The sequence below is a fragment of the Hyperolius riggenbachi genome, chromosome 1, assembly GCF_040937935.1.
Source record: "Hyperolius riggenbachi isolate aHypRig1 chromosome 1, aHypRig1.pri, whole genome shotgun sequence".
In the NCBI taxonomy this organism is placed as follows: domain Eukaryota; kingdom Metazoa; phylum Chordata; class Amphibia; order Anura; family Hyperoliidae; genus Hyperolius; species Hyperolius riggenbachi.
Genome location: NC_090646.1, coordinates 291726685 through 291745705, shown reverse-complemented (window position 1 = coordinate 291745705; position 19021 = coordinate 291726685). Strand labels below are relative to the sequence as shown.

Sequence of the window (19021 nt, the reverse complement as noted above, 5' to 3'; positions counted from 1 at the left end):
TTTATCAGTGTCGTTTACTATAATTCTGTCAAGATTTTGACAAGACACAAGCTGTCACTTGCATGCCTGAACATGAACTCTTTCAGGCAGCAACACAAAAAAAAAAAAAAAAAAAAACAGAACAGCCAGCTTATTCAGGTTTTGCACTTTACATACACGTTTATATTATGTCACATCGGGTACACTTTAAGGTGACCATTAGCAATACATGGTAATCTATCGGAAAGAATTGGGCATGATTTATGTCAGAAAACCCACTAGTCAATTTGATCTGATTAATAAATCAATCCATTTTTCGGATTGATCACAGGTTTTCAAACAGTAATGGACACAATCCTTTCCAATAGATTACTGGGTGCAATTTTGTTCAGGATTGCATTGTTAATGGCCACCTTTAGGCTCACTTCTAACAGCTGTACCTTGGCAGGGTGTACTTTGTTCTCAAGGTCCTTTGTTCTTTTCTAAATGCCTCCTTTTAAAGTAAGCCTGTAAGAAAAAAAAAGTGCCTCTGGTAGGTACGTATCTCAGGAGGGGGAAGCCTTTGGAGCCTAAAGAGGCTTTCCCCATCCTCAGTAAAGGGGAGCTAGTGCTGAGACACCCGAAGGATCTCCTTGTTGGCTCCTGTAGCCATCATGGTGACAGACTGCTTGGGGGAGTTAGCGCTGGATCCGGATGCCTGGGGAAGCCTCATTAACATCCAAAGGATTTCCCCTCCTGAGCCCTCCTTTTATTCTTACATGTTTACTTTAAGCACAATATTAGCAGTCCCCTTGTGACAAAATTGCTATTCACCTGATTTCAGCAGAGTTACCATTAAAATTAGTTTGTAAAGTACATGCGATCAATAGCTTTAGTCTTGCAGTGTACATGAGAAGATCATTGAGAAGATCATCCCCTCTAAAAAGGGACTCATAGGACTGCACTCGAGAGGCCACAGATTTTCCAGTTGGGTACCAGAGTCCCACGGGGATTAAACGCTAGTTGGGATCTTGCCCTCATTACACATTGACTGTCATTAACTTTGGCTCTCTCCCTAATGGGCCCTATGTATATTTTGGCTTTGCCTCTTTTTGGTTAGCAGACAGTGTTTTGGAGTGGCCCAGCCAGAGTCCTGACTTGAACCCAATTGAGAATCTGTGGAGGGAGCTAAAGTCAAATCAGGGTGATGGCAAGAAGACCCTCCAACCTGAAAGATTTGGAGCGCATTACTAAAGATGAATGGGTAAAAATACCTGTGGAGACATTAAAAAAAGCTGGTCTGCAATGTAAGGAAGCATGTAATTGTTGTAATAGGTTTTTCTATTGATTGAGAATGGTATAAATTTTGGACCGGACACTTTTTGCTCAAATGTAAAGAGATGAGATTTACTCCACAACAATGCGTGTGTATAATATACACATACACAGAGATGTCTGTAGTGGCATTTTGTAATCCACTATGATTAAGGACTAGATTTGTCTGAACATGTCAGCTTGAGAGGTCTATGGAATTTTTTTGCGGATACGTCCAGTAGCCTCCTTCCGGGGAAGCACGTGTAGTGAGTGTTGCAACGCGTCCAATAGAACGTGTGCAAGCTATTTGGAGCACACAATATACCATGGACTTAAGAGTAAATAACCCCTTGTGTCCCCACTGCACAGCTGCCACAATTAAGCCTCTTAAATCCAGTATTCGAGTGCTTAGCCACTTGTGAGTACTTGTGAACCCATGCATATGCACCACACACCAAAGGGCCTTACAGACCGGTTAATGCTCAATCTTGGCAAATGCGGCGTTTGGTCTGTCAGCATGAAGCGGTCATAACCCTTACACTACCTAATCAACATGTACACACTCCTACATTTGTGGAATAAAGTGGTGCTTTAAAATGTCCGGAATGTAATGGGATTTCTGCCCTTTAGTGATTAAAACACTACCCTGCATCAACTATGTAATTTTTGGTGGGACTTGCCATGAATCCCCTTCTGACATGCCACAGTCCAGGTGCTAGGCCCCTAGAAAACTTTCCATCACTTGTGGCCAGAAAAAGCCCATGAAGATTTTAGAATTCACCTGCCCATTGAAGTCTATGGCAGTTCGCCTGTTTGCAAACTTTTACAGAAGCTTCAGTTCTAAGTTCACAAACCGAAAATTTGATGTTCAGGCCATCTCTAGTTCTTATGCTAGGTTCACAATGAAATTTTCTGACAGATTTACTGTCAGATCAACTATTTCCAACATGTCCGATCTGATTTCTGATCAATTTTCCGATCGATTTTTAATAGAAGTGAACAGAAAATAGATTGGAAATTAGATCAGACTTGTTGGAAATAGTTGATCTGACAGTAAATCTGTCAGAAATTAAACTGCATTGTGTGTACCTACCATAAAACTGCATAGATCCACACTAAAGTAAAATGACCTTAGAAAAAGATCCAAATCTTACAATATACATTGTACACAATAAAACACTGCAAAGTCCTTGATGGTGTTAAAGCATCAGTGACCTTAATTCAAAACTGCTCCAGTTAATATGTAATATTTAAAAATGTATTGCCTTCAGTGGTTGGTGTGTACAGGGAGCACATCTTTGGCAGCACAGCACTTTGCTTGGGAATCTACTTTGTGCTGCACTGCCATCTTGTGTCAGTTTATTGTAAATGCACATTTGTTATAATAGAATGTTAAAGAGAACCCAAGGTGGTTTCTAAGAATCCAACTAGCACAGAGGCTGGGTCTGCATATAATGCCCAGCCTCTGTTGCTATACTGTTTTCCCCAGTCTCCCCCCTGTGCTCTGCTGTGCCCCCATAAATCAAACGCTGCGCTAGCGACACGCAGCATGTCGCCAGCAGGCAGTTTACCCCTCTGACGTGTCACTCTTGCCACTCCCCCGCCTTCTCCATAGCACCGCTCCACGCCTGCTTCCCTTCCCTCCCCGCTGATTGGAGGGAAGGGACAAGAGTGACACTTCAGAGTTAAATAGCCTGATGGCGACACGCTGTGTCGCTAGCAAGGAGTGTGATTTATAGGGCACAGCATAGCACAGGGAGAGACTGGGGGAAACAGTATAGCAACAGAGGCTGGGCATTATATGCATACCCAGCCTCTGTGCTAATTTGATTCTTAGAACCCACCTCGGGTTCTCTTTAAGGCTTGAGGCTGTACAGTAGCCTGGATGAATTTTAATCACCTGATTCCAATCAACAATAAAACAATGGTTAAATGGAACATTATAAAGAGGTATTGTCAGCCACAAAATCAACTTCCATTTACCCACTGCTCTGTGTTTAATATGCAGCCTGCAATCTTACCCTGCATTGCAAGCACTCCAATCTATTCAGAATGTTTCTGCTGTAATAAATCTCATCTCAGTCAGCCTGGCCCTATTTTTTCCATTGCCAACAAGAAAGCTTATCACCCTTCCCACACTCCTGCTTTCCACCGATTAGCTGAGGGCAGTATAGAGAGTTGCTGAAATCTGATTTATGCTGTGCTTATTGTTTATAAAGCAAGCTAGCTATGAGTGTAGTTTCTAGGAGAAAAAAAAAAAAAAGTAAGGGAGCAAATGACATCAGGATTGGCTCCAGTCAGAGGGAATCAAGATGGAACATGGCAGTAACAGAATGCCATTTAATATATGGAATACACTAATCAACTTGGACAGTATAAACTTATGTACTGTATATACTCGCGTATAAGCCTAATTTTTCACCACAAAAATATGCTGAAAAGTAACCCCCTCGGCTTATGCAAGTCAGTGGAGCAGATAGTGGAGCTGGTTTTGTTACTGGCAGAGTAGTGTAAGGATAGTGCAGTAGTCATCCTGCTCTTACCAGTTGGCTCCCTGCTGTGTGTGCCCCCCATCCCCTGCAACATGGTGTGCAAAGTGCGCTGCTCAGGAGTCAGGACTACCTGTGTCCCCCAGCTTGTTGAGCAGAACGTGCAACGTGTCAGCAGTGCAAAGATCAGGGATTCTTCCTGTTTGACATCTTGAGACAGCTGTATCATCCTAGGGGCACATCTGGCTATGGAGAGGGGGCTATATTGTGGAGGGGCTTATACGCGAGTCATTCACCTTTTTCCTGGTTTCTGAGGGAAAAGTGGGTACCTCTGCTTATACACGGGTCGGCTTATATGCGAGTATATAGGGTAAGTAGAACAAGTAGTTATCTACTTATGTGTTTTTTCCTGAGAGAGTTTGGCTGTCCATGCTGTTTTAAAAAATTAAGAATCTGAAATCATAAATGGGTTCTAACTAACATAACAGAATGTTATGTAGTCTGGACCAACTCCTTTTTATGGCCATAAAGAAAATCAGCTAGTGAAAAATAGAGGTTGAATTTTATGCTGCACTGCCAAAAGTTAAATACAAACCTACTTTTGCATACCCAGAGTCTCTACCCTGTCATTTGGAGACTAAAAAAAGGGTATGTAGCTTACTATCTAGTTGGCTTACTCTCTAGGGCTGGTGCACACCAAGAGCGCTTATGAACACTTTTAAAAAGCTTTGAAAGGCGCTTGGCTAATGTGTTTTTTGGGGGGAAAAAAATCCCTCTGGTGTGATCAGTCCCATACAAACTCAAACATGGGTCCTGCAGCATTTTGGAGGAGATTACACCTCAAAGTATAGGAAAAATGGAAAAATGATCTAAAAAACGCTGAACAGAGCAATTTTTCAAAGCATTTCTTGCCCAAAGCTGTTCCAATTCCAGATCAAAGTTTACAAGAACGACAAAATCCCTACAACAAAATATTCCAAAATCACTAGGCATAAATAGGAAATCACTAGGCACATACCCAGGATGGCTACTGCAAATCAGGGCCGGCCTTTGACCTGAGCGACCGGAGCGATCGCTCAGGGCGCCGGCTTCCAGGGGGCGCTCCTGCCACCAGGCTGCATGTGGCTGCTGCGGGCCCCGACTGGGTCCCTTTCGCTCCGCCCCCTGGTGCCGCTGCTGGGGGTGATGGGGGCAAACATGTGGCCGCCGTGATGGAGGGGGGAGCCGCAGCCGCGGGGAGGGCAGCCTGACCTCTCCCTCCCTTCCTCTTCGGGCCACCCTCCGTGCTCCCCCCTCTGATGCAGACTCGGCAATGCAGAGAGAACAACTCCCCTCCCTGGTTCCGATCGCCGGCGCCTCTCACTTCCCGCTGTTCGCCTCTTCTACATTAGTTACTGATACACACTAAACTTCCTGTTAAGCAGGAAGTTTAGTGTGTATCAGCGGCTATGTAGAAGAGGCGAACAGTGGGAAGTGAGAGGCGCCGGCGATCGGAACCAGGGAGGCGAGTTCTCTCTGCATTGCCGAGTCTGCATCAGAGGGGGGAGCACGGAGGGTGGCCCGGAGAGGAAGGGAGGGAGAGGTCAGGCTGCCCTCCCCGCGGCTGCGGCTTCCCCCTCCACTATAAGGGGAGGTACCTACCTATTTAATCTATACTGGCGGCAGCTAACTATCTAGCCAATACTGGGGCACCTACCTAATCTAGCCAATACTGGGGCACCTACCTAATCTAACCTATCAGCACATGGAGCAAATAAGCAGAAGAAAACCGGCACTGCAGGAAGCTGTGTTTAATCTTGATATTCATGCAAACAAGGATGTGCACATAGGCAACAAGCAGGATTGTCTTGCACATATAAAGCATGCAGTAAGATGTGGGGTACCTGGAGGTGCGGTGGGTGCTGGGTGATCAAGCCTGACGGCCGTTTCGCGCACGTCTGCGCATCTACGGAGGCTGCAAGGCGGAAGGGATAAGTGTCCGGCATTTGTAGCCGAAAGCATAGGGCGGAAGTATGCCGCCCCTCTCTCCCCGCCTCTACGTGAACCTTCTCGTATTGCCAGACCGCTGGGACGCGAAACGCGTCATCAGCGTCTGACGTCATGGCGGCCAGAGACGCTGAAACTATTGTACAGCGTAGCGTGGCTTACGCATGCGCGCCTATGACACTCGTTGGGCTAGAATAGCACCATCTTGTGTCAAAACATGAGAAGGCATCCACAGCTGAACATCAGGTGAAGAATAGTGATGAAAAGTAGGTACATGAAAAATAGTGATTAAGACAGTGTGGAAAAAAGTGGACAAAGGCACAAGAGTGGCACAAAGATGGAAGAATACCTGGGTGATCAACTACAGGATGCTGTCTCAGCAGCAAAACATGTGTTCACTAATTCAAGTAACAACGCGCCTGAAGTTACTGTAAAAAGGAAGGGGAAGTGGAGAAGTTGTGACGTAATAAAATCAATAAAAGATCGACTATCCTGCAGAAAAATCCCCATTGGGGTATCACCTCATAGGTGGGGCTGACTAACAGGGCAGTCAATCCTTCAAGGGAGGCAAAGGAAGTTAGGAGGGATTGAGTGGACATGTAGCTGCCATGTAGCAATATTAAATAGAGCAAACTGTTCTAGAGGGAACATGGAAATGACCAAAATTTCAGCACATATTATCACATCGTATTTACAAAGGGTAGAAAGGTTAGGGGTCCAGAAAGCAAGAAAGATCAGTATAGTCATTTAGACCTAAGGGGCCCATCGCGTTGGTCCTTAAAATCAACAGGACCTCTTCACGTTTTAATTTCCTTTCACGAATGCCGCCCCTGGTAGGAGGTGGGACCTGGAGTATGCCGGCAAAGGTAAGTTTGTCTGGATCTCCTCTGTGCTCATTCCTCATGTGTTCCACTACTCTAGGGGATCCTTTTCCGGAGCCTATAGAATTGTAATGCTCCCTAAACCTCTCGCCTAATGTTCTGGTGGTCTCACCAATATAAAACCTACCGCAGGGGCACCACAGGGCATACACCACAAATTTGGTTTTACAGGTGATGAATGCCTGTACATTCCGTCGTAGGGGCCCAATTTGTAATTTAGGGCCTGTGACCATTTGTTTACATGATTTGCATCGACCGCATTTGTGGTTGCCCTGGGGTTGGCTCCTGCGTAGCCAATCACTTCCATCTGATGAATGAAATTCACTCCTACTAATTAGGGACCCAATGGTTGGTGATCTTCTAAATGAGAATAGGGGGCCCTCCTCTACCATTGGTTTCAAACTAGCATCCTTCATTAGAATGTCCCAATGTCTCATTACTGAATTCTTGATGGCATCTGACATTGTGCTGAATTCAAAGGAAAAGGGGGTTCTCCTATCCCTGATCCTCCTAGTGTCTTTTCTTTGGAGGAGTGTCTGCCTACTTTGCGAGCAAGCTCTCTTGAATGCCTCCTGAATTGAGTGTTCCTCATAGCCTCTAGCGGCTAGCCTGCATCCCAAGTCCTCAGCCTGGCGGCGGAACTCTGTATCACTAGCATTATTTCGGCGAAGCCTGAGGAACTGGCTGTAGGGAGCACTACAATTCTATAGGCTCCGGAAAAGGATCCCCTAGAGTAGTGGAACACATGAGGAATGAGCACAGAGGAGATCCAGACAAACTTACCTTTGCCGGCATACTCCAGGTCCCACCTCCTACCAGGGGCGGCAATCGTGAAAGGAAATTAAAACGTGAAGAGGTCCTGTTGATTTTAAGGACCAACGCGATGGGCCCCTTAGGTCTAAATGACTATACTGATCTTTCTTGCTTTCTGGACCCCTAACCTTTCTACCCTTGTAAATACGATGTGATAATATGTGCTGAAATTTTGGTCATTTCCATGTTCCCTCTAGAACAGTTTGCTCTATTTAATATTGCTACATGGCAGCTACATGTCCACTCAATCCCTCCCAACTTCCTTTGCCTCCCTTGAAGGATCGACTGCCCTGTTAGTCAGCCCCACCTATGAGGTGATACCCCAATGGGGATTTTTCTGCAGGATAGTCGATCCTTTATTGATTTTATTACGTCACAACTTCTCCACTTCCCCTTCCTTTTTACAGTAACTTCAGGCGCGTTGTTACTTGAATTAGTGAACACATGTTTTGCTGCTGAGACAGCATCCTGTAGTTGATCACCCAGGTATTCTTCCATCTTTGTGCCACTCGTGCCTTTGTCCACTTTTTTCCACACTGTCTTAATCATCACTATTTTTCATGTACCTACTTTTCATCACTATTCTTCACCTGATGTTCAGCTGTGGATGCCTTCTCATGTTTTGACACAAGATGGTGCTATTCTAGCCCAACGAGTGTCATAGGCGCGCATGCGTAAGCCATGCTACGCTGTACAATAGTTTCAGCGTCTCTGGCCGCCATGACGTCAGACGCTGATGACGCGTTTCGCGTCCCAGCGGTCTGGCAATACGAGAAGGTTCACGTAGAGGCGGGGAGAGGGGCGGCGTACTTCCGCCCTATGCTTTCGGCTACAAATGCCGGACACTTATCCCTTCCGCCTTGCAGCCTCTGTAGATGCGCAGACGTGCGCGAAACGGCCGTCAGGCTTGATCACCCAGCACCCACCGCACCTCCAGGTACCCCACATCTTACTGTATGCTTTATATGTGCAAGACAATCCTGCTTGTTGCCTATGTGCACATCCTTGTTTGCATGAATATCAAGATTAAACAGCTTCACGCAGTGCCGGTTTTCTTCTGCTTATTTGCTCCATGTGCTGATACGCTTGTCTACACACCTGAGCACGCTCAGCTGCCTGATCAGGGATACCTGTATTTAAGCTACCTTAGCTCACTTGCCGCACCATAGTGCCAACCCGCTTTCCTCCGTTTTTGTCTAATCTAATCTATACTGGGGGGCAGCTACCTATCTAACCTATATATGGGGGGAGCTACCTATCTAATCTATATTGCGGGTACCTACCTATCTAACCTATACTGGGGCAGCTACCTATCTAATCTATACTGGGGGCAGCTACCCATCTAGCCAATACTGGGGGCAGCTACCTATCTAATCTATAGTGGGGGCAGCTACCTATCTAATCTATAGTGGGGGCAGCTACCTATCTAATCTATAGTGGGGGCAGCTACCTATCTAATCTATAGTGGGGGCAGCTACCTATCTAATCTATAGTGGGGGCAGCTACCTATCTAATCTATAGTGGGGGCAGCTACCTATCTAACCTATATTGTGGGCACCTACCTATGTAACCTATACTGGGGCAGTTACCTATCTAACCTATATTGCAGGTACCTACCTATCTAACCTATAGCTGGGACAAATGCCTATCTAACCTATACTGGGGCAAGTATACTGGCTACCTATACTGTGGGCACCTACCTGGCTAACCTATACTGGGGGGATCTATACCTGGCTACCTTTACTGGGTCACCTATGCCTGGCTACCTGTACTGGGGGGACTTATAGCTATATGTCAGGAATCAGGATGGACGGAGGCGCGCTGAGCCTCAGGCTGCTACAGAGAAGTGTGCAGCATGTCCTGAGTGATGACGAGTCCTCTCCTGCTCGCAGAATCCTGGCACCTACACTGGCACTAAGTCTGCAGACTGCTCTGCAGACAGTAAGAAGAGAAGACTGACCAGCAAGAAGTAAGGCTCCCCAATATCCCTACGCTAAAGGGGGAATATGCTTATGCTGCTAGAGTAGATACATTAATATGGGGAGGGGGGGGGGGGGGGAGGTCAAGGGGGGGGATCTGCTGCCTAAATACACTAAAAGGGGATCTGCGACTGCAAGACTAGTAGCCTAAGCCTATATACACTAAAGGGGGGGGGATCTGCCCCCCGTATGTGTGTATGTGTGTTCACACGCGAAGAGGATAAATGTGGGGGGGCACCAAAATCTGGTTACGCTCAGGGCGCTGTGAAACCTAAGGCCGGCCCTGCTGCAAATGGTTACAAAAATCGCTGATAGTTATTACGCCTAGCGATTTTTGGTGTCCACTAGGCTTAAGACAGACAGCTTTTGCTGGAATAGCCCACCAACTCTAATTAGGCTATGTTCGCATTATAAAATCGCCAGCGCTGTTGCAAATGCTGAGCGATTGAGAGTTTTGTCAGTGCTTTTCTCTGCACTTTGAAGAGCGCTTTTCTAAGCACTTTTGCAGAGCGATTTGTTTTCTTCACTTCCTGATGTCAGTCAGGAAGTAAACTTTCACACGGAAATTAATACAATATTCATAGAAGCGCTCCGGAAATCCCTACACAAAGCGCTTGAAACAACGCTTTGTAATTTCCCTATACCTTCCAATCAGAAAAGGTACAGGCAGCACTTTTGAAAGCATATCGCAACCGAACTGCTCACATGTGAACACTCATAGGGAATCATTGCACAAGCGCTTTTAGGGAGATTTCTAAAAATCGCCAGCGCTTAAAAAAAATACAAACGCTCAGTGTGAACAAGCCCTAAATGCTTAGTTCACTTATAAAAAGGTGTCTAGTCCTGTCAGTTTTTGATAGTTGGCAGTTTCGTATGCGTTTCTATGGCTGTGTTCAGACAATTTTTTGGTCAAGTCTGGTAAAGCTGATCAAAAACTGATGCAAAACTGACCGGAAATGTGCAGATTCCTTTGCGAACTAGGCCTAAGGAAGGACTCCTAACTCAAAAAGAGCTGCCTCGTTAGAGGAAATTTGGTGAAAAGGAGGGAAAAAAATATAAATCAATACATTGCAAAGTGAGGCAAAAAAAATAGAAATCATTGATATTTGCCATGTAATTTGTTCACCAGCCTGCATGTAATCACCTTTACTACTGGCAGACCTGGGAAAAAACAAACAAAAAAAAAGCAAAAAAAAAAACCAAAAACACACCAAGTCATCTATAACCACACCTCGTAACAATACGATAGGCTAAAAAATTATAGATATCCATTTGCACAGTGGGAGATATTGCTTGCTTGGCAGTTGGAAATGGACACCATTTCCCACAATGCAACAAGGCTCCCATAGTGAGATGTCAGGACCTATACTAAATCCGCTCACTTCAACTACACTCTAAGGCTCGTACATCACTCGTTGGCGGATCGTAAAAATCCAGTGTTATCAGCTGAACGACCGACCGTATACACGCCTGATCTGAAGTCCAAACGACCGATCATTTAGAAAAATCAGACACGTGTAGGAGCCTTAAACACTTCCTTGGAACTGCACACAGCTGTCATTTGATGAGCATACAAACTCATTACATTGCAAATGTCAGTTTCAATCCTCCCTTTAAAGCTTCAGAAGTGAAAATCTTACTTACTGGACCATACGGTGACCTAAAACAGGACAGCAAGCACCTTTCTTCACATGGCTCACCACATTTCCCTCCCTCATCTGATTCATCCAGACAGTCATGTCGTCCATTACAAACAAAGCTGCTTGGAATACAGTCAAGGCTTTTACACTGGAACATGCCATCACTGCAATTTTTGGCCTCACCTAAAGAAAAAAATAAAGCCTTACAAATAGAATATGTATGTTGCCATTTCATTTCTAAGTGATTTTAAAGTACTCCTGAATCTTGTATTGCTTAACCTGTAAACCACAAAAAACAAAGACACTAACTCACCTACTCCTCGTTCCCTTCGCCATCTTCTCCAGTGGCGGAATAGGAGAACCGACAGAGCAGATAAGACGAAGGGAACCAGGAGTAGGCAATAAATGCATTTTCCCCCCTCAGACGTTATGCAGTATAGGCAATATACAGCATTACAAGGGGCGTGATCATATCCTTCCTGCCCATATTCTAGGTTCTAATCAGTCGAGAATTTTTTTTTTTTTTTTTTGGGGGGGGGGATCAATTTTGAGACGTGGGAAGAAAGTGCCTGGAGGAACCCTATACAGACTGAGCACTAAAAGTTTGCAAGTTACCTCACAGGTCTAATCATGACAGATGAGGGATCTGACTACTGTTTACACCTAGTTCAATTTAAATGTAGCACAGGGAACACTTTACTGAATTAAAAGGAATAAAACTACAGTAATTAAGTAAATGATTTGGGTGACATTTGGGGAATGATGCTGTACAGACATAGCCCTAGCACTGAGGCCAATGATGTGCTCTTTTGCTATGGAGAAGGGATGAGGGACAACAGAGTGGCTTCAGTCTGTTGACAGGGGGTTGTGAGCACAAAAATCGCTTGTGACCAGTCATGCTCGGGCATCGGGGATTGAGAAGCCAACAGGCAGGATCCTGAACTATGCCTAAGCAAAAACTAAAGTATCTTGCATGAAAAGGCACTATAACAGTCTTTAGGTGCCCAATAACCACAATTTCACTAAATGATCTTTCAATGCGATTTGAATGATCATCATAAGTAATCTGAAGCCAATTATTGATTGTTCTAATTTACTGAACTATTCTTCAAATGCGATTATAAATTCCAACTTACGGATCGATGTGATCCTATTGAGTGATTGACCAAAGAATCGTTCCTTGTAGATTGCATTCATAAACTGCAAAATTTTCAATACAATGCAATGCAATTGTAAAAATTTTAAAAGATCACATTTGGTGAAAAAAAAAAAAAAAAAAAAAAAAAAAATTGTACTGTTAACGGGCACCTTATGGCTGTGTTAGTTAAAACTGAGGTATTTAAAATGCCAAATTTGCGTTCCTATGATAGGTTTATAAAGGTGGCCACTAAATGTCCAATTTTTAGCGAAAAATAGTTTGAGCGATCAGATAATTCTGATCGGATGTGATCAGTTTGGTTGTAAATCTCAGTTGATGGTCACAATCGATCATTAACGATTATAAAAAAAACAAAAAAAAAAACAGTTGTCAATTTGGATTTTCTTGTCAGTTGTGATAGGAAGCAAAGATTGGTTTGTTGATTGTGTAGTACGATATTTCACTTCCGATCGGAATTATTTAATTGCGAACGATATTTCACCAGAAATTGGTTAGTGGCCACCTTAAAGGTTTCAAGCTGTAAAATGTTTACAGTCCTCATCCAGCCTTCTGAAATTAGTCAATTAGAAATTAGTCAAATTAGTCAATTAGAAATTAGTCAATAGAGTTTCACTTCTAAAACGTGATGACGTTTCTCTGTAGAAGATATCAAATGTGTACAGTTGTATTATTGTATATAGTGCTTAAGGACCTTCAATAAGTTACAATTCTCAAGGACAAAAAAAATAAAAAAAATTTAGTGGCCACCTTAAGAAAAAGGCTGTTCAGTATTCTAACAGTCCAATTTCTAGCAAAATACTGTTCATGTGATCAGAAATTCTGATCGGATTGATCGTAATCGATTGTGCCCATCAACTGAGATTTACAAACGATTATAAAAATAGTCTGATTGGATTTTGGTCAAACCAAAATTTGGATCTTGTTGGTTGTGATAGATAGGAAGCAAAGATTGGTTTGTTGATTGTGTAGTGAATGATTTTGCTTCCAATCAGAATTATCCGATTGCTCGAATTATTTTTCGCTAGAAATTGGACCATTAGTGGCCACCTTAATAGCTAGAAATTTACCAGTGTAGAAGATTTTATTCAACTGTCAACTTGTTCTAGGGCTGAGGCTGGGTTCACAGTGGTCAGTTGTATAACGAACAAGTTGTGATGTGTGAACTGCAATGGAGACTGGCGATAAACGATTACCAAAAACCTGCATGCAGAGATAGAGAAATGCGACCTGTTGCTGTGAACAGGCCAATAGAATTTTGTGGGCAGTGAGAGGACATGCAGAATTATTCTGCAACGCTACTGACCACTGAACAGGACCTGAACGCTGAGTGACATCTTCCGCAGCGCTTTACAAATGCTAAATCTCAACAATATAGCCATTTCGTCATGATCTCTGTAGGTGGTCTAGCTTGAAGATTTACAGTCTACATAACTTTCTATAGTGCAAAAATGGCATCTATGCCATCTGTCAGGTTATATGATCGAAGAGGACTGAATATTTTCTACTACATTTAACCTTCTGTATTTGAGGATGCTTGTATTACTCATAGACAATGTGTACATGTATAACTCAGGGACAATGTGTACATGTATAACGAACTGGACAGTTTCTGCACTAGGATGTGGTGTCAAGAATTCTGTGAAAGTACTGTAGATCATTTACTGCATTCAGAATATATAGTTTGCAGGATCTGTAAATCTGCATTGACCCATACGTGCAAAATACGCCACACATTAGTAAACTTTATTAAATCCTTACATTGAAGTTCATCACTGCCATCTCGGCAGTTCTTGATGCCATCACATCGCCAGACAGATAGGACACATTGATCTTGGCTAGTACAGGCCCATTCTGCACTCTCGCAAATGAACTTCTTGAGTTTACAGCCCTAGAGAAAATATTTTTTTAGGTAATCCGTGTGGAAGCAAGCAAGACATTCACTTACATTAAAAAAAAAGTTTTAAAAAATTAATGAGATCATTATCTCCTTACACATATTAATGTTCCATCTTCTACCATTTGTTGAGTTGTCCCCGCTCTTTGACCATATGTACTTTTGCATGCCAGAAGTGTGTCAGTCACTGCCTCTTTCAGCTGTTGTATAGGCACGTTCATAGCTTTACATATGCTATCCATGCTGTCTATCAACCTTGGCTTCTGCAGTCCTCTTATGCCCTCAGATTTTACAAGCATCAAGGATTTCTCCAAAAAGGAGTCCAGTATTTGTGTCCAAAGAACTACTACTTTACACCATCAATTAAAGCAACAGCATGAATTCTGATCACTATTTGAACGATTTTGTACCATGTGTTTGACTTGAAGGACAGCTGGAGACAGAAGCAACATTATTCCCCTGTATCGCCAACTTTAAGTCCGTGAGGGAATGAGGTTTAAAAAGGAGTGGAACAGAGACTTCATTTCTCAAGCAGGAAATAACTAGCACCTTTACACTCAGAGTTAGAACGGGGAGGGGGTAATAACCTCTGCTCAACACCAGAGCTGTGAAACAGACACTTGAAATAGGACAAAATTTGGTATGAATGCACATGAAATAAGACTATAGGATAATATTGGCAGAGAAAAGTGATGAAATGGTAACAGGTGCTGCACATGAAGTAATATAGGGTGGACAATGAAAAAAGGCCTTACAGTCTAAACGTTTAAAAGTGAACCTGAAGTAAAATTTAAAACACGACGTAGCTGCAAATTACATAATTACCTCACCATCCGTTCCTCTCAGAAGCTCACCATTTTCTTCTTACAGTGATCCTTCCACTTCTGACAATATTTTGTCAGAACTGAAACATACCAGTTGCTGTCAGTTACAACTGAATGTGCAAGGTAATGGCCATGTTTCCCTATGGCTCAAGTGGGCGATATTACAGTTTAACAGTGTGCTGACCAGGAAGCTGTTATAGGGTAATGCCCATTTTCAAAATGGAGGACGAGAAATCCATTGATCACCATGAACAGGAAGCAGGAGAAAAGAAAGATTGATGAGTAGACTGCACAGGAGGCAAGTATGATGTGTTTATTTTGACATTTAATTTTCAGTTCAGGTTCTTTTTAAAGGTATAGGACAGTAACTAAGGGAAGCTGTGTGTGGAGTGGTAGAAATGGTGGTTAGTGCCAGTGGGCACAGTGTACCAAGTAGGAGAGTATGCTTGCCTGAAGAGGCAAACATGAAATGTATCGATCAAAACAAGCTTTGCCAGTGTCTACAGAGGACTAGGAAAGCATTTGTGCCCATAGTTAGCTGCATACCACCCTTGGGAAGGGTCTACTGTATCTTTGATTTCACAGTGCACAGTCAAGAGCCAAAATCAATCCAAATTGCCCAGGAAACTATCAGTTCCAGCATGCACCCATACTCCGGTCTAAGGCAACATGTAAAAAAAAGGGGAAAGTTCACTTTTGCTGACAAAATGGTTAACAGTTTAACTGCATGTCTATGAAATGCAGTGTTTTCTATACACTGGTTGACCTCTATGGACGCATGTCTTTCAACCCAAAGAACTAGAACATGTACAGTTGTGTTTAAAATTATTCAACCCCCACTGAAATTGAGAGTTTTGGCCAGTTTGACATGGATTTTGATCATTTCAGTCATCTTGTTTACAATTAAATCAGAGGCACTTGTAAGTCAAATATAACATTTATAATTCAATAACCACAAATGTCTTTTCTGTGCTCACATTATCAGTTTTATTCAACCCCCAAGTGACATTCATTCTTAGTACTTAGTACAATATCCTTTTCCAGTTTGAGACAAGCTTGACACGTGTCTTGCAGCGATCTACGGGTATCTTAGCTCATTCTTCATGGGCAAAAGTCTCCAGTTCAGTAACATTCTTAGGCTTGCGCGCTGCAACTGCTTTCTTTAAGTCCCACCAGAGGTTCTCAAATCAGATTGAAGTCTGGTGACTGCGATGGCCACTCCAAAATGTTCCAGCCTCATCTTCAACCATGCTCTAGTGGACTCGGAGTTATGCTTGGGATCATTGTCCTGTTGAAAAGTCCAACATCTAAGCCTCAGGTTTGTGATAGACCATCACATTTTCATCCAATATCCCCTGGTACTGAAGAGAATTCATGGTACCTTGCACACACTGAAGCTTCCCTGTACCTGCAGAAGCAAAACGGCCCCAAAGCATGATTTGACCCCTCCCCCCGCCATGCTTCACAGTAGGCAAGGGATTTTTTTCATAGGCCTTGTTCTTCCTCCTCCAAACACAGCTTTGATCCATGGGCCCAAACAGTTCTAATTTTGTTTAATCAGTCCACAGAACACTACCACAAAAGTTTTGGGATAGTGTTCTGTGGACTGATGAAAAAATTAGAACTGTTTGGGCCCATGGATCAACACTGTTTGGAGGAGGAAGAACAAGGTCTATGAAAAGAACACCTCACCTACTGTGAAGCATGGCAGGGGGTCAATCATGCTTTGGGGCTGTTTTGCTTCTACAGGTACAGGGAAGAGTCAGCGTGTGCAAGGTACCATGAATTCTCTTCAGTACCAGGAGATATTGGATGAAAATGTGATGCCGCCCGTCACAAACCTGAGGCTTGGGAGACGTTGGACCTTTCAACAGGACAATGATCCCAAGCATACCTACAAGTCCACTAGAGCATGGCTGAAGATAAGGCTGGAACATTTTGGAGTGGCCATCGCAGTCACCAGACTTAAATCTGATTGAGAACCTCTGGTGGGACTTAAAGAAAGCAGTTGCAGCACGCAAGCCTAAGTGTTACTGAACTGGAGGCTTTTGCCCGTGAAGAATGCGCTAAGATACCAGTAGAACGCTGCAAGACACTTGTCAAGCTATGCTTCACGTTTAAAAGCGGTTATAACTGGAAAAGGTTTTTGTACTAAAAATGAATGTCACTTGGGGGTTGAATAAAACTGATAATGATGTGAGCACAGAAAAGACATTTGTGGTTATTGAATTATAAATGTCATGTTATATTTGTCTGACTTAAAAGCGCCTGTTTGATTTAATTGTTAAACAAGATGACTGAAATAATCAAAATCAATGTCAAACTGGCCAAAACACTCAATTTCAGTGAGGGGTTGAATAATTTTGAACACAACTGTAAACGTGCTGGTTTACTGGTCAGATCCCCAGCCAAACTTTTGGCAAGTAAAAAGTTTTGGCAAGCTCCTTCATAAGATTTATTGTTCTTGGCAGTTATAGCGCGTTTCCTATTCTGAGGACTCTTTCACAGTGTGACGTTAAAGTCGCACGTTAAAGGACTCCGAGGCCAAAATTAATAAAATCACACTATACCTTTTTTTTGCAGAATCCACGGAGGACGTCCTGCCCGTCCTCCGCTCTGTTCCGCCATCAATGCACGTCTTATTGTTCCCCTACGGCTCGGCCCGACCCCACCGAACGGGTCGCATGGATGCCACCTCTAATATGGCCGCCGCCTTGCTCCGCGGCTGCGCAGTACGCTTTGTCGCTAGCGCGACTGCGCAGCCTATTGCCCGCCTCCCGCCGCGTACTAGGTCCCGGCATGCTCCCCAAGCGTACGTCGGGCGGGCGCACACAGGCTGCGCAGTCGCGCTAGCGACAAAGCGTACTGCGCAGCCGCGGAGCAAGGCGGCGGCCATATTAGAGGTGGCATCCATGCGACCCGTTCGGTGGGGTCGGGCCGAGCCGTAGGGGAACAATAAGACGTGCATTGATGGCGGAACAGAGCGGAGGACAGGCAGGACGTCCTCCGTGGATTCTGCAAAAAAAAGGAATAGTGTGATTTTATTAATTTTGGCCTCGGAAGTCCTTTAAGACAACATTTAACGCAGAATAACTCACTGCAATAAAAAATAAATGCCCCATTCACAGTGCACACATTGCGTTGGTGACTAACACTGCATGTTAAAGTGAAAGTACTGCATGCAGTGCGTTATACACGTTATTTGCTGCATTGGACTGTTTGCACATGCTTAGTAATGGTTCTTCAGTAAATGGTTAAGCGCTCTTCTCTGCCTGTACTTTCTGGTACACTTCAAATGTATCATAAAAAGAAAGCCCCCCCCCCCCCCTTCGGGAAAAGACTCACCAGACTTCTAGGCCTCCAAGGCCAATGCTCGCATTCGGGGTATTGGCCACCCCGCAGCCTCTCTGGCAATCCTCTCTTGGTTATTCCCAGTCGGTATTCCTCACACCTCCGGTTCCCTTTAACTAATTTGTTTCTACTTTCCTGGCATATCCCATTCAGCCTTAGCACAGTATATTGACTTTCACGTCTCCTTACTCGCTAGGGACATACTAGGCAAAAACGCAAGTGGACGTCTGTCAAGCTACCACACAGAGACCGCATGGGGAGAGCCAGTATGGGGGAGATAGCTTGGGGAGAGCCAGGAGCCGATAACTGGCTCTCCCCATGCGGTCTGTGTGGTAGCGTGACAGACGGCCACTTGCGTTTTTGCCTAGTATTTTCCTAGCGAGTATGGACATCTGAACAAGGACATTATATATGTGGTTACTGTCTGTAATTGTACCTATTCTTTTAGTGAGAATTTTAAAGTGGATGTTTTTATTTCTCTTATGCTTCAGAAGTACTATTTACAACAGCTGACGTGGTATATGAGCGCAGTATAAGGGTGCTGAAATTGTTGTAAACATGCTTAGTAATGACTTGGAAACACTTCATTGCCTGTATGCTCTACTGTATGCGACCATAACGGGGCATTAAATTGTTATTTGCATTGCGACTTTAACGTCGCATCAAAACGCAACATCCTACTGTGAAAGAGGCCTGACTGTATTATAACCCGTTTGCATGGTCATTTTACCAT

General features: G+C 43.8%; 1 protein-coding gene across 1 annotated transcript in view; it reads right to left on the bottom strand.

The window, feature by feature from the left end:
- Window positions 1-19021, bottom strand: part of LOC137548607 (very low-density lipoprotein receptor-like) — a 110506-nt gene that overhangs the window by 78502 nt on the left and 12983 nt on the right. Inside the window, exons 5-6 of the mRNA XM_068271159.1 lie at window positions 13978-14107; window positions 11065-11243 (exon numbers count right to left, since the gene is read on the bottom strand). Of these exons, the coding sequence (XP_068127260.1) occupies window positions 11065-11243; window positions 13978-14107 (309 nt within the window). The remainder of the gene's footprint in view (window positions 1-11064; window positions 11244-13977; window positions 14108-19021) is intronic.